Genomic DNA, 14,603 nt, shown 5'->3' with positions numbered 1-14,603 from the left:
GGTATTAGCAAACAATCCAGTATAACCCTTACCAAGAGAGTGCTTCGGTAGCACCGAAGCTCTGTCAAGAGTATTATATGGCGCATTGATGATGACAATGATTAGTAGTAGAATGGGATCATAATACATGTACGTATGCATGACTATATGTATATGTATATACATGCACACATGCACATGCACATGCACACTGTATATAATATTGTTGCGATTGTGTGTTTATAGAAGTATAAACTCAGGATTGTTTACATATGCAGTCAAGAAAGAGTTATACGTATGTTGGTAAGTATATCTGATACCTGACAACTATTTGTAAGTGAAAAAAATTAGTCAGACAAAAAGGAAATGTAAAAACCTGCTGTTTATATGTTCATATTTTCATAACATATCATAAAAAAACAACTATGTACATATTCAAATGCAGCAGAACGCATTCAAAATCCCACACACTATAAGCTGCCATGATTCAAGGCTGGGGTCCATGTCAGATCGTCTGCGCAATGCCAGGCGGGTGTTCGGATGCAATACCCTCATGCTCCATGGTAATGCAGTGAAGAAGCGAGCATGGGAAAATACCTTTTTTAACCATGCATCAGTTCAGTACAATTGTTCCCTTACGCAAGGAAACACTGCCAGGGTGGCTCAATTCCCAGCATCTCCGGCAACCCACTCAAGGTGATAGACATCCGTGCTACATAGCAGCACAGGCCTGTCGACACTCGTATCTCTTAGGGCTGTTAGATAGAGCTCAGACAAGCATTCATTTCTGCCAAAAGCAACAGGAACGTTTGTTTAACAAAACAAATGATCTCTTCACATCTTGATCTCCATGTTAAGAGAATGTTGTATATGTGCAATTGTATGTATCGCTGTTTTCAAAAGTTGGGCATCATCAAAGCAGACCCGAATCTCCCATTTAAAATTTCCATTTCACTGGTACCCAAACCTCGGATCACAAAGACATGGTCTCCTGACCAAATGGTAAACTAAGAAGCGAATATGTGTGTCTTTGGTGGCCATCATGAATCTTAGGCCAATATCCGACCTCGTAAATGTATGCTGCTTGTTCTTCATGATGAGAAGGTGTCATTTTGATGCTTGTTCTTCACGATGACAAGCACTCGAGAACTACTCGGTCCTAGATCCAATACTTAAAGGTGATCTTACATGATCTGGGGTCTGATGTTTCTGTTGAAGTAACTTGTACGTCGTTTCATGAGCACTTTTAAACGACTTTGAAGCCAAATATGGTTTCACAAAGAAGGGGCATTGTTCGTTACGGCATTTGCAATCGATGCGCCATGCATCCAGATTGCACCTAATGATCAGATTTGGTTCTAAATTTTTTTTTTTTTAACATCAAAAGGTGCTAGTGTAAACATAAACTTAGAGAATGCCTCAATTTATCCATTATAAGTCAGCATCAAAATTGAGCAAACAACCAAGAACCAACAATGACAAACTCTTTGAAGGAGGAGAAGATCAGGCCAGTGAATGGTGAACTGATTTGAGAAATTCAAGTTGCCAGTTCGAATATGTGCTTCATTGATCGACGAGGGTCACGCAGGAGACCATGCAGCATGAAGTTACGTTGCGTGCAGGAGGAATATGCTTAGACACAACAATTTTAAATACAGTATTTACAATGGGGGAAAGTTTACATCGTCAAATTGGCTTAGCGCAAGTCTCTTTAAAAAACAACCCAATACTTTTTTTAGGAAATCCATGAAAAAAAACGCTTTTTCAATCTATGTACAAAGTTATAAACAGCTGCAAATAAAACACTTTTTTTTTAAACAAATAATACAATCAAGTGTGTACTGTCCCTCTGGCACTGGGCTGGTATGGTATGGCAAATATAAATACATACATTTAATGACTGAGGACTTGCTACTAAGAGGTACAAAGCTATTGCATGGTATTAAGGCACAAGTAGCACATCGTGGTCAATTATTTCCTTCTGTCCTCAGGCCATTTACAAGGAGTGAGGGAAATGTGGTGATAAAGTCAAAGAAATGGACACAACAGCAGCATCAGTCTGATCTCAAAGCTTTGTGTAGTTTCCAAGGTGATAAGTTGTGAAACCACGACAAAGACTCAATTCTGTCCCAAGATCTCCTCAAGGTCCTGCCAATCTTCATTGCTGCTACCCTTCAGAAATGACTCCATGAAATCTGTGCCAGGTGTTGGGCCGGGTAGGCCGAGGCCATTGAGAGATGGATTGACCTGGTAATAAGAACCGGGGCCCTGCGGTCTCAGCTGTAGCGTAGGGTACACACCATGTCCGACACTGCCCATGGGAGGTCCAGGCCGGCCAGGTACAACATGATGTGATGGAGTGGGCGGAATGGGCATAACCGCTTGTGCCCGAGATGAAAACTGGCCAGGTTGCGCCACTGAGGATGAGAAACGTAAGATTGAGGAATTGTGCGTGCCTGATTTGCTCTGAAGCATTTGCAAGCCAGAAAAAGCAACAGCCATGTTATTTCCTGGGCCCTGCGTTAATTGTTGCTGCTGTTGCTGTTGAGGCCAGCTTGGTGTCATAGCAGGCCTGTTTAGATGTGTTGCAGCAACCTGAGGCCTGATAGATATGGAGGCCTTTGCAGCTGCTGTTCCTGCAACAAGGCGAGCTCCGTGTCCTGACATGTTGGTACCTTGTGCTGCGCTGCCCGGTCGAAGGCCTGGGATGCTGGTCTGGTTCTGAGAGTGGCCGTACAAGGGTAAGGCCTGAGCTGAACTGACACTCGCAGGGTCACAGTGCAAAGATGGCTGTCCATTTGCCATCGGCATGACAGGCTGTGTAGGTCTCGCAGACATTGCTGTGGTCACAGGTGGAAAAGAAAAGTCAGGTCACAGTGGTGGCAGAAGAAAGCTGTACAATTGAAATCAACACAGATATGTCAAAACGAGAGATAATCTTTCATAATCCCAACAAAATGTTTATTACATCTGCCACCAAAGGTGAAGGAGGTTGTGTTTTGACCCCTTTCTGTCTATTTGTTTGTCTGTTTGTTTGTGTGCAGAATATCTCAAAAAGTTGTAGACGGATTCGGATGAAATTGTGTGGACAGGTTGGGTGTGTGGCAAGGACAAATTTATTTGATTGTGGTGAAGATCCGAATCTAGATCTGGATACAAGAAATAATTAATTTCAAAAGTGATTCTTCACCATTGAGAGGTCGGGCCAAAAACGACATAACACTGAACAGCATGATACTTCAAAAATGTATTGGGCCCGATATGTTCTTGTGGATGAGGCATTGCATGGTGGAGGTATGCGCTCTACCGAGTGCCCTTCCCGTTTTCAACAAGTCTTCATTTATTTTATGTTGCTGATTCTTCCTCAAAATGAATACAAAGAACAACTTTGTAGAGTGGCTCAACGTGCATCGGCTGCAAACATACATATCGCGGCTCGCTATAAACATGCACACACCCTCTCCTCCCTCCCGACACCCCACACACCCACCCCACCCCTCATTACAGAGATAAATCTGCTTTAGAAGAGAAAATCGATTTTAAAAATATCTGTCAAAAAGCAAACCCCAAAAGAAAAGTGCCAGATATGTTTAGATTCATGCCGCTTAACACAATAACTACGTCGAAGACGATCGGCCAACTATGTCGATAACGTTTCAACCGCCCAGCACCCAAAAAAGCACTGTCATTAGTCAATTAATTATAGCAGCTGTTGATAACTTCATATATGCTGTTATAAAAAAAAACAAAAACATCAAAGCATACTTGTGTGAGGTGTACACGTATGAAACACATTTTCATGTTTACTGATGCTTGGCTGGAGAGCGGAGTGTAGCTCATTTTGTGGTTCAAATCCTCGTGAGCCTTGATTGACAGCGTGCATGTGCAGGGATATTGTGATGTTTCGGGTGCATGGGGTCAAACACATCCATCGTTTTTATTTTCTACATTAACCTACAGCTCATCGTGGAGCTTGTACATCAATCACGTGGAGGATGAAGATATGAGGAGACATCAGTGTACTTCAATGTGAATTACATGGACATTAGTAGACAACGGACAAACACACCTGAAGTATACGTGGGATTTAAAATCCGGGTTCGTACCATCATGAACCAAGAGTTCAGGTGGGAATGCAAATAGGTCAACCCGAAGATGTTGAGTTGGATGTCTCTTTTGCTTAAACTTATTGTTGGGCATTAAATGAACGGTCTCTCGCACTTTAACTCGCTGAGTACGCCGTAGTTATGGTGTTAGCCGAGATGGGGCTTATGCATGTAGTTGAGTAGCCAGGATACCTGATGCCACCATCACTTGCCAAAAATTAAGACTGTGTACATGTCTATGGTAGTGTCATCAATTACTAGTTTTCATGAAGGCTACTATCAGTCTGCGTTTGTGAACAAGTTATAATATAGTTCCTTTCCACGGAACCTCAACATAGTGAGAGGCCATTAGGCCCATCAAAGCCTGTGCAATGGTTGCCAACATATGGCTGAGGGTCAAAGAAGGAAGCAGCACGTACCATTTTTAAAGTCTTTGGTATGACTCAGACGGGGTTCGAACCGGAGCCTCCAATGCTCAGAGTGGACACTAATCATTATGCCACCAAGTCTGGTTTGCGGACAGGTTAAACAAGTATAGTTAATCATATGGATGCCTTGCTATGAAGGCCTGACAAGTAGGCAGTGGTGATTTCTTGTTTAATTTCCAATGAGTCTTATTGCAGAAAGATGTGCTGAAAGCCAATGTGAAGGTGTTGAGTGTTATTAAAAATGATAAACCATAAGTATTGTCATTTTTATAGTTCTGCACGGGCTTCTGCATCATACAGCACTTAACAGCTTCCAAGAAGGTACACACAGTAGATGTTAATGCTTATGGCTAATAGGCTAATGTAGCATTTGCCATTCGTCAAGGCTCCTCAGGCATAGAATGGACAGCTACTGAGAAGCAATGGGAGGAGTATGGAGGACTAGTACCACGCGGCAGATATCAGTACACTCTTGCGCTACTTTGCAGTTTTGTATTTCCACATTTGTCAGTCTGTCGTGTGTGTGTGTGTGTGTGTGTGTGTGTGTGTGTGTGTGTGTGTGTGTGTGTGTGTGTGTGTGTGTGTGTGTGTGTGTGTGTGTGTGTGTGTGTGTGTGTGTGTGTGTGTGTGTGTGTGGGTTGATTGTTATCTCCATAATTCAGGCTTCAGAAGGTGGAACGGAGCCCTCCCAGGACTCAAAGTTTTTTTTGTTTGTTTTTTTTTCACCTTCGTTTTGGTGAAATATTGTGATTCATGGCCCAAGTTGTGAAGTTGTGTTTTTCTCAGAGTTTTGTTCTGAGGGCTCTTTTCAGGATTGTCACTGAGCCCCTGACAGCTTACACCTTTAGTTTGTTTGTGGTAATGTTCCCAGGGATGGTTTGGAGGATCTTTGTGAGGCTCTTCTTTATCATTCCCATTGCTCCAATTGTCACTGGTACAATTTTGGCACTTTTCAGCTTTCAGGGTCTTTTCACTTCATTCTTGAGGTCTTGATATTTGGTGATTTTCTTGATTTCTGCATTATTTTGACCAAAATCACTGGGTACTGAAACCTCAATTAACAATGCCTTCTTTTCCTTATTTATATCTGAGTACTATGTCCGGTTACAATGCTCTGTTTTCTGGGTTCATGCTGGATGGGATCATCAGGTCGTACGTGAGCATTACGTCTGTTTTCAGTGATTGCTTTTGGTTCATATTTCCATGAGTTTTGTGGAAATGGGATATTGAAATTTCTGTAGACTAGTGCGTGTCCGTAGGTGCGTGCCCGTAGGTGCGTGCCAGTATGTGCAGCTTCGTTCCTTCGCTCTCGTAAACGACGACTGGATTGGGGCATTGTTTCAATTAGATCGGACCAACCGTATCATAAATGGCCATAACTTGGGAAACACCTGGGAAACATACTCAGGTCCCCAGCGTCAATTGTGACGTCATATCAAACGAAGAAGAAGAATTGTGACGTCAATCGTGCAAAAAAAAAATAATAAACATTAATTTGACGTCATAGCACCGTGTCTTGTCATTGGTTGACAGATAAATGGCCGTAACTTGGGAACCACTTGTAGGTGCGTGCCCGTAGGTGCGTGCCAGTATGTGCAGCTTCGTTCCTTCGCTCTCGTAAGGCATTGTTTCAATGAGATCAGACCAACCGTATCATAAATGGCCATAACTTGGGAAACACCTGGGAAACATACTCAGGTCCCCAGCGTCAATTGTGACGTCATATCAAACGAAGAAGAAGAATTGTAACGCCCCCTCTCTCTCTCCCCCCCCCACTTCCTCCTCTCTCTGCCCCCTCTCACGCCCCCCACCCTCGCCACCTCCTCTGTCCCCCTCTCTTGAATTGTGACGCCCCTCTCTCACCCCCTCTCCCCCCTCTCTGTCTCCCTCCTCCTCTCTCACTCCCCTCTCTCCCCCCCCTCCTCTCTTCCCCCTCCTCTCTCGCCCTCTCTGTAAATGTATTCACAAATGTCTACCAAGCACAACAATTAATTCAAACCTTGGGAAAAAAACAGTTTTCAAGCCCTTGGGAAACAGCTGTTTCCCTTGAGAAAATTCAAACCTTGGGATTAATTAATGATTTGAACAATTAATTCAAACCTTTGGAAAAACAGCTTTCAAATTATTATTATTATTACTATTATTATTATTATTACTACTAGTGCGGGCCCGTAGGGGCGGGCCCGTAAGTGCGTGCCAGTATGTGCAGCTTCGTGCCTGCAGTATCAGGTCCCCAGCATCAATTGTGACGTCATATCAAACGAAGAAGAAGAATTGACGCCCCCTCTCTCTCCCCCCTCTCTCCTCCTCCTCTCTCCCTCTCCTCTCTCCCTCCCCTCTCTTGCCCCCCCTCTCGCCCTTCTCTCTCCCCCTCCTCTCTCCCTTCTCTTGCTCCCCTCTCTCACCCCCTCTCTCGCCCTTCTCTCTCCCCCTCCTCTCTCCCTTCTCTTGCCCCCCTTCACCCTCCGCTGTCACCTTTCTCTCTCCCCCCTCCTCTCTCCCCTCTCTTGCCCCCCTTTCACCCCCCTCTCTCACCCTTCTCTCTGCCCCCTCCTCTCCCTCCCCTCTCTTGCCACCCTCCTCTCTCCCCCTCCTCTGTCCCCTCCTCTCTCTCTCCCCTCCTCTCTCCCCTCCTCTCTCCCCCTCCTCTCTCTCCCTCCCCTATCTTGCCCCCTCTCACCTCCTCTCTAGCTCCCTCTCCCCCTCCTCTCTCGCCCCTCCCCTCTCGTCCCTCTCTCTGTAAATGTATTCACAAATGTCTACCAAGCACAACGATTAATTCCAACCTTGGGAAAAAACAGCTTTCAAACCCTTGGGAAACAGCTGTTTCCCTTGGGAAAATTCAAACCTTGGGATTAATTAATAATTTGAATAATAATCAAACCTTGGAATTAAATAATTAAATAAATTAATAATTAACTAATAATCAAACCTTGGGATTAATTAATTAATTCAAACCTTGGGATAAAACAGTTTTCAAACCTTGGGAAACACTTGGGAAACTGCTGAAATGGATGAGGAAGAACGATATCAAACTTTGAAAAGGCACATAATCAGGTCCCCAGTGTCGATTGTGACGTCATACCAAACGAAGAAAAAGAATTGTGACCTCAATCGTGCAAAAAAAGATTAAATTAATAAATAATTTTTAAAACATTACTTGTGATGTCATTCGTGATGTCATAGCACCGTGTACTGTCATTGGTTGACAGATAAATGGCCGTAACTTGGAAACCGCTTGTCCGATTGATATCAAACCTTGAAAAGGCACATCCGCGGGGCCCCGGCAATATTCCTGGCAAGTTTCAATCCGATCGGACCGGTGGTCGTCTGGTTATTAATAATTTGGGAAAAAATGGCGTGAGAATGTGGAACGACACCTTCAGCTGCCATATATACACGTTTTCAACACTGAAAAAGCAATAAAATGGCCGTAACTTGGGAACCGCTCGTCCGATCAATATCAAACCTCGAAAAGGCACATCTGGGGGTCCCCGGCAGTATTCCTGGCAAGTTTCAATCAGATCGGACCAGCGGTCGTCGAGAAACGGCGGTTGCAGACAAACAGACACACAGCAATTGCTGGAATTATAGATAGATTATTGTGCTATTATTATTATTATTATTAATATGCTGTTGTCATTATTCTGAGATATCTTTGGGAAAAATGGCGTGAGAAGGTGGAACGACACCTTCAGCTGCCATATATACACGTTTTCAACACTGAAAAAAGCAATAAAATGGCCGTAACTTGGGAACCGCTCGTCTGATCAATATCAAACCTCGAAAAGGCACATCCGGGGGTCCCCGGCAATATTCCTGGCAAGTTTCAATCAGATCGGACCAGCGGTCGTCGAGAAACGGCGGTTGCAGACAAACAGACACACAGCGATTGCTGGAATTATAGATAGATTATTGTGCTATTATTATTATTATTATTATTAATATGCTGTTGTCATTATTCTGAGATATCTTTGGGAAAAATGGCGTGAGAAGGTGGAACGACACCTTCAGCTGCCATATATACACGTTTTCAACACTGAAAAAAGCAATAAAATGGCCGTAACTTGGGAACCGCTCGTCCGATTAATATCAAACCTTGAAAAGGCACATCCGCGGGTCCCGGGCAATATTCCTGGCAAGTTTCAATCAGATCGGACCAGCGGTCGTCGAGAAACGGCGGTTGCAGACAAACAGACACACAGCGATTGCTGGAATTATAGATAGATTATTGTGCTATTATTATTATTATTATAATTATTATTATGCTATTGTCATTATTCTGAGATATCTTTGGGAAAAAATGGCGTGAGAAGGTGGAACGACACCTTCAGCTGCCATATATACACGTTTTCAACACTGAAAAAAGCAATAAAATGGCCGTAACTTGGGAACCGCTCGTCCGATTAATATCAAACCTTGAAAAGGCACATCCGGGGGTCCCGGGCAATATTCCTGGCAAGTTTCAATCAGATCGGACTAGTGGTTGTCGAGAAACGGCGGTCGCAGACAGACAAACACACACACACACAGATTGCTGGAATTATAGATAGATGTGCCAGTGGATTACTCGACATACCTTGTGCCTTTGTGTGTAAAGCTGTTCTGACATGAGTTTTCTACATCCTGATTGGAGGTGGCTCGTGCTTTCTGTTTCTACATTGCAAAATCTACACTCGTCTGATTGGCTTTGTCCTGCCATTTAATGAAGGCCATCGGTCCCAAGTCCTGGGCATTTATTACCTTCGCATTCTGCGAAAGGTTATGTATTGGTCGCTGTGTATTTATTTATTTATTTGTGTGTGTGTGTGTGTGTGTGTGTGTGTGTGTGTGTGTGTGTGTGTGTGTGTGTGTGTGTGTGTGTGTGTGTGTGTGTGTGTGTGTGTGTGTGTTTGTTATTCGCATAACTCAGAAAGTATTCAACCAAATCGCTTGAAATTTGGTGGGATGATGGGTTATTATCCAAGGAACATTTGATTAGATTTTGGGAGCGATCGGGTCAAAGGTCAAGGTCAAGGTCACGGAAAGGTCAAATTCATATTTTTACCATAGCGCGGTCAATTTTGATCTAATTGGCATGCAACCGATGCCAAAATGTTCAGAATTCATTGCCCAATCTTGTGATGGGTGACATGACACAATTACGTCATTACCCTTGTTTTTAAAAGAAAATGTCCCAAATCCTGGCATTATAATCAGTACCAAAATATATGTTTGTGGGAGATGCCAATGATTATTTATTTGTTTGTTATTCGCATAACTTAAAAAGTATTAAACCGAATTGCATGAAATTTGGTGGGATGATTGGTTATTAGCCAAGGACCATTTTATTAGATTTTGGGAGCAATCGGGTCAAAGGTCAAGGTCAAGGTCATGAAAAGGTCAAAATCGTCTTTTTACCATATCGCGGTCAATTTTATCCAATTTGCATGAAACTAATGCCAAAATGTTCAGAATTTAATGCCCAATCTTGTGATATGCAACTTGACACAATGACGTAATTGCCCTTACTCGCGGTTGGGGGTCAAAGGTCAGGGGGGTCACGACCTTGCAGATGTGCGTATTTTTATCATAACACAGTCAATTCTTATCCGATTCGTATGAAATCAGCACCAAAATGCTCCTTGTTCTGTTCCCCACACCCTTATGTCAAGAACAAAACAGTAGCGGCGGCAAAGGTATATGCTCTCTACGAGTGCCCGTTCTAGTTATGATTTGTTTTCCATCCCAGTTGAGCTGACCCTCAATCTCTCTTGCCATTCCATTGCACTGATGGGTGTGTGTGTGTGTGTGTGTGTGTGTGTGTGTGTGTGTGTGTGTGTGTGTGTGTGTGTGTGTGTGTGTGTGTGTGTGTGTGTGTGTGTGTGTGTGCGCGCGCACATCATTAAACACCCCTCCCAATCATCCCCAACCAAAAAAAAAGACATGAGAAAGAAATAAGATAGCAATTAAAGGAGTTCTGCATTTACACAGGGCATCAGCAATGCTCTGCAGGAATGATAACATGACAATGATGGGCCTTGGCCCGGGTGGATTGTTTTTGTATGGTTTACTTTGCATTCCTGTGCAGCTCAAGGACGTTTGGCCTGCACAGATGCTTACAGGTAGAACTTACCAGTGTAAGGGCATGGAGGCTGTGACGCCACCATTGAAGCTGTCAGGGCCTGATCCTTGTAGTGCTGCTGCATTGGCTGTAGCTGCGGTCGAGACAGTTGATTCTCCTGGAAGGTAAATGGGTGTGGATTAAAATGCAAATGTAAAAATGAATGATGTAACTGTGAACAAGATGCAATTTCCCACAGGTCTTGTATCGTCAAAACCTCAAATCCCGACATAACTGCATTTCTTTTTGTTGCCCTCTTCTTCCAAACTCTTTCTAACCTAGACCCACCGAAAGCTGTCGCTGCATGCCGAGTTTCCTGTCCATAGGGGCCGGGCCGGGCAGGGTTGCTGGGAGACGGTTGCCAGGGTAACCAGCTGGCAGGGCTTGGGGCCCCAGGCCTGCTACTTGCTCCTGAAGAGAGAGTGTGATGGACGGCAGGCAAGGCAGAGAGCAGGAGAGCAAGGGTGGGTGGGGGATGTAGGAGTTGCAACAGGGGAGGGAACAGACAGGACATTCACAGGATTAGAGGCAGAAAAAAGCAAGAGACATGTATTTTCTGTTCTGGAACTTGTCTGCATTCGTTGAAACAATGATAGAGAAAAATAGATAGAGGAGAGAAATGAGATCTCCACATGCCAAGTACAGGAAGGATTGCCACCCCAAAAGCCAGTGTGTCACGTGGGTTCACAAAAGTGTTTCAACCAAAGCATTGGGCATCTGTTTTGATATTTTTAATGTCGTTAAACTTGAGGTTATTTTTGTTTCAAAAACAAGTAAAAATAGTGTCAACACATTCCACACCAGAATGATGGTCCACCTGTCGGCAGCGCGATTTCATAACATAAGCAACAGATATTCCGGGTCTGACCTCTTCACCAGCGCAAAATTACTGATTCAACTTCATTGTAAAACAAGCCACGGCCTAGTCGGGATAAAGCATTCGGGGGCAGCCTGGATGTCATTCCCCTCTGAGCACCTGCCTCATCGTACGAACTGTGATCCCAGGTTCAAATCCGATGTGCGTAATTTGCAAATTGTGCTGCATGCAACATTGGCTCCTCCACGAGCCTTAGAGACAATAGTGAAATGACAAAAGCTTCTGCCTGAGAAGCAAGGATTGAAAAAGAGACAGAGATGGTGAAAGGAAGACGGAGTACCAACAAAGTCAAGCCAAGAAAGCTAATCAAAGCAGGAAAATTGATTGAATGATAAACACAAAGTAATGACAAGAAAGTAAGCTAAGCTCGAGATGACGAATACCTCTTTAGTTGATGAACCACTTGCTTTCGTATGAATCAGAAGGCAGAATCATCAACCAAAGATGAATCGATAACTAAGAAAGCGACCACCAAGGGTGAGCATGCAAAAGGAGATGGGTAAAAGGAATGAGGGACAAACTAGCGAGCAAAGGATAAAGACATAAATGAGGAAAAAGAAAGAGAAGAAACCGAGTGTAAAGAGGTGGTGAATGGTATTTGGAAAAAAGAGTCAGAGAGGAAGAAGAACTTAAACAGATGGTTTTCCGATTCCTTTTCGTTGACGGTCGAGCTAACAGAAAGGTGGTGACCTGGGTCTTGTTGGCTCAGTATGGCGATGATTTAGCCCGTATCCGGAGTGCATACCATGAGCCAGGCACTGGCAGCTGAGCACCCACTGCAGGTGCGAGGAAATGCAAAACACAAGCGCTTTCCTCCTCTAAGGATCGGTGTTTCGTTCCCTCGAGCGACCAAACTCTTTTATTTGCTGCCATCATTCTCTTTCATCAACTCTTCATTTTTTTTGATCCTTTCTCTATCCCCACGTCCCTGTCAGCTTTTGCCACCTGAATCAACTGGCCATGATAATTTCGGCTCCATCGCAGGCCTTTTGATTGCCCTCAAGTCACTAGACCTACGAGATGAGTCCTTGCTCCCGCCATAAAGCGCCACCAGCAGACGTGAAGTGTTTGTGTAAAACAGCACGTGAGCTACAGACAGCCCAAAGACTGGATTATACAGGCCGACATGGCGCCCTGATCCAGTGAGACACCATAAAGCCACGCGCATCAATACTTAATGGGCTGGCTAGCCACAGCCAGGCCTGCCTGAGGCTGAATGAGGGGCACACTTTGTGTTACTGCTTCCAGTTGTACAATCTCTCTCTCTCTCTCTCTCTCTCTCTCTCTCTCTCTCTCTCTCTCTCTCTCTCTCTCTCTCTCTCTCTCTCTCTCTCTCTCTCTCTCTCTCTCTCTCTCTCTCTCTCTCTCTCTCTCTCTCTCTCTCTCTCTCTCTCTCTCTCTCTCTCTCTCTCTCTCTCATCCCCAAAACAATACCGTCACTTAAATTTGATGTTGTCTGTCAAAAACTTGCCAAGGGAGCTTGAATGAGTTTTCAACCAAAAAATTTTTTTTTTTTGGATGAATTTGACAAACAAAAGTAAATGGGATGAATCATGCTCCAAAAGTTATTTGTGATTAAATGACATCATAAGGAGAAGAGGGATGGGTTGTGGTTTGTTGAGGGAAAGTAAAAAACTCCAGACTAAATTTATTAATATGTAAAACAACAACAACAACATTGATAAACTTCGATCCTCCCTCACTCTACCAGGGATCTTTCCTATCCCGAATAACCATAACCCCCAAACCTACCCTTCTTTCTTGCAGGTTAATGTCCCTTTCTTCTTCCCCCATCCTCTCTTCTCCTGTTTGTTCATTCCCTTGCAGTCAGTATGTCGCCTTTCTAATCCCCGTCACATGACTCATCCATGAGTCTAGATTTTGTGTACAAAATAAGACAGTTGTAACCGTTTGCAATGTGCACTTTTAATCAATTTTAGTGTTAAAGTGATGGGACAATATGAAGTAGGCAACGATTAATGTGAGCGGTGCGAAGTAAAACCACAAATTGCATCATCTCTCAAAACTCGGCACATTGGTTAGTCGCCCGGGAATCACCATGTGGTCGGTGGGCCTACACCCTACTTTTGCAAGGCTGAGAAGAAAGACTGCACCTCCAGAATGGGCTCTCCTGGTGTCCAGGCAGCCAAGGCCCTCAAGGTGATAACTGCCTGCTGGGCTGGCTAAGCAAAGCATGGCTATAAATCTTGGCCACAGGCGTCTCGAGGGAGGCGAGCGGCAGGGCAGGCAGGAAACAGCAATGTCTTTGTGTGCTGGACTGGGGTTAGGCGCCAATATATCGTCGGTAGCCTTGTATACACGATTGTGTGTGTGTGTGTGTGTGTGTGTGTGTTTCTTTTTTTTTTCAACCAAACTGCATTTAAGGACACAGAGTTCAAATGCTCATAATATTTTTGGGGCATTTTGAAAAAGGTGACATTTTGGAACTGTGATCGCCACCCCACCTTCCTTTATGTATGTACCATAAATTTTCCTCCACTCTCCTGACCTTCCCTACATTTTCTTCCCCTTTATCCTACCTCTTATCTTGCCTTCATTTCACCGCATTCCACACTTTTTCAGTGTATGTAATATGGAGATGTCCCAGAGGATGACGTCCTGTTTCCTGCTCCACGATATTTCTTGTGACAAATGTGTATTTGTCTTGGACCCAGCATTCCATAAATCTGGATCACAAACTCAGGAAACTCTTCCACCTTTCTAAAAAAACTGCTCTTTTCATCCACCATTCTCTAATTACCATAACGTGTGTGCGTGTGTGTTTGTGCATGTGTGTGTGTGTGCGTGTGTGCGTTTCCTCCTCTCACTCAGCCAATCCAGTGGACATGACTTTCTTTTTTGTCATCTGAGTACGTTCCTCAATCCACTTTTCGTTTTTTCTTGAAGAACCAGCAGTTACACTCTGCCTACCACTTTGGTCTTGCCTTACGTTCCCGTCCCCTCCCGGTACTTATCTATCGATGCATTGTTTATGACCATTTTCCACTTTGATTTATTAACAAGATCTCGATCCTAATTTTAAAAGCTGGTTGCTCACTCAATTTTCAATAGTTTCGTATCTTCTTTCACTTTCCTCTGGAGAACATTAA

The 14,603-nt window shown here is 43.9% G+C and overlaps 1 protein-coding gene across 4 annotated transcripts in view; it reads right to left on the bottom strand.

Annotated features, from left to right (window-relative positions):
* Window positions 1–343: 343 nt before the first annotated feature.
* LOC147014524 (uncharacterized) overlaps window positions 344–14,603 on the bottom strand; it is a 124,013-nt gene continuing 109,753 nt past the window's right edge. For all 4 annotated transcript variants that reach the window (XM_085852527.1, XM_085852530.1, XM_085852528.1 and 1 more), the window contains 3 exons: window positions 10,905–11,027; window positions 10,629–10,734; window positions 344–2,819 (listed from right to left, as the gene is read on the bottom strand). In XM_085852527.1, coding sequence (XP_085708653.1) covers window positions 2,098–2,819; window positions 10,629–10,734; window positions 10,905–11,027 — 951 coding nt within the window. In that variant the 3' untranslated portion in view covers window positions 344–2,097. The remainder of the gene's footprint in view (window positions 2,820–10,628; window positions 10,735–10,904; window positions 11,028–14,603) is intronic.

The sequence above is a fragment of the Eptatretus burgeri genome, chromosome 13, assembly GCF_056783735.1.
Source record: "Eptatretus burgeri isolate ZD-2024b chromosome 13, Ebu_testis_v1, whole genome shotgun sequence".
Classification (NCBI taxonomy): domain Eukaryota; kingdom Metazoa; phylum Chordata; class Myxini; order Myxiniformes; family Myxinidae; genus Eptatretus; species Eptatretus burgeri.
Note: the sequence above shows the minus strand (reverse complement) of the source record. Positions and strands in the feature narration are given on the sequence as shown.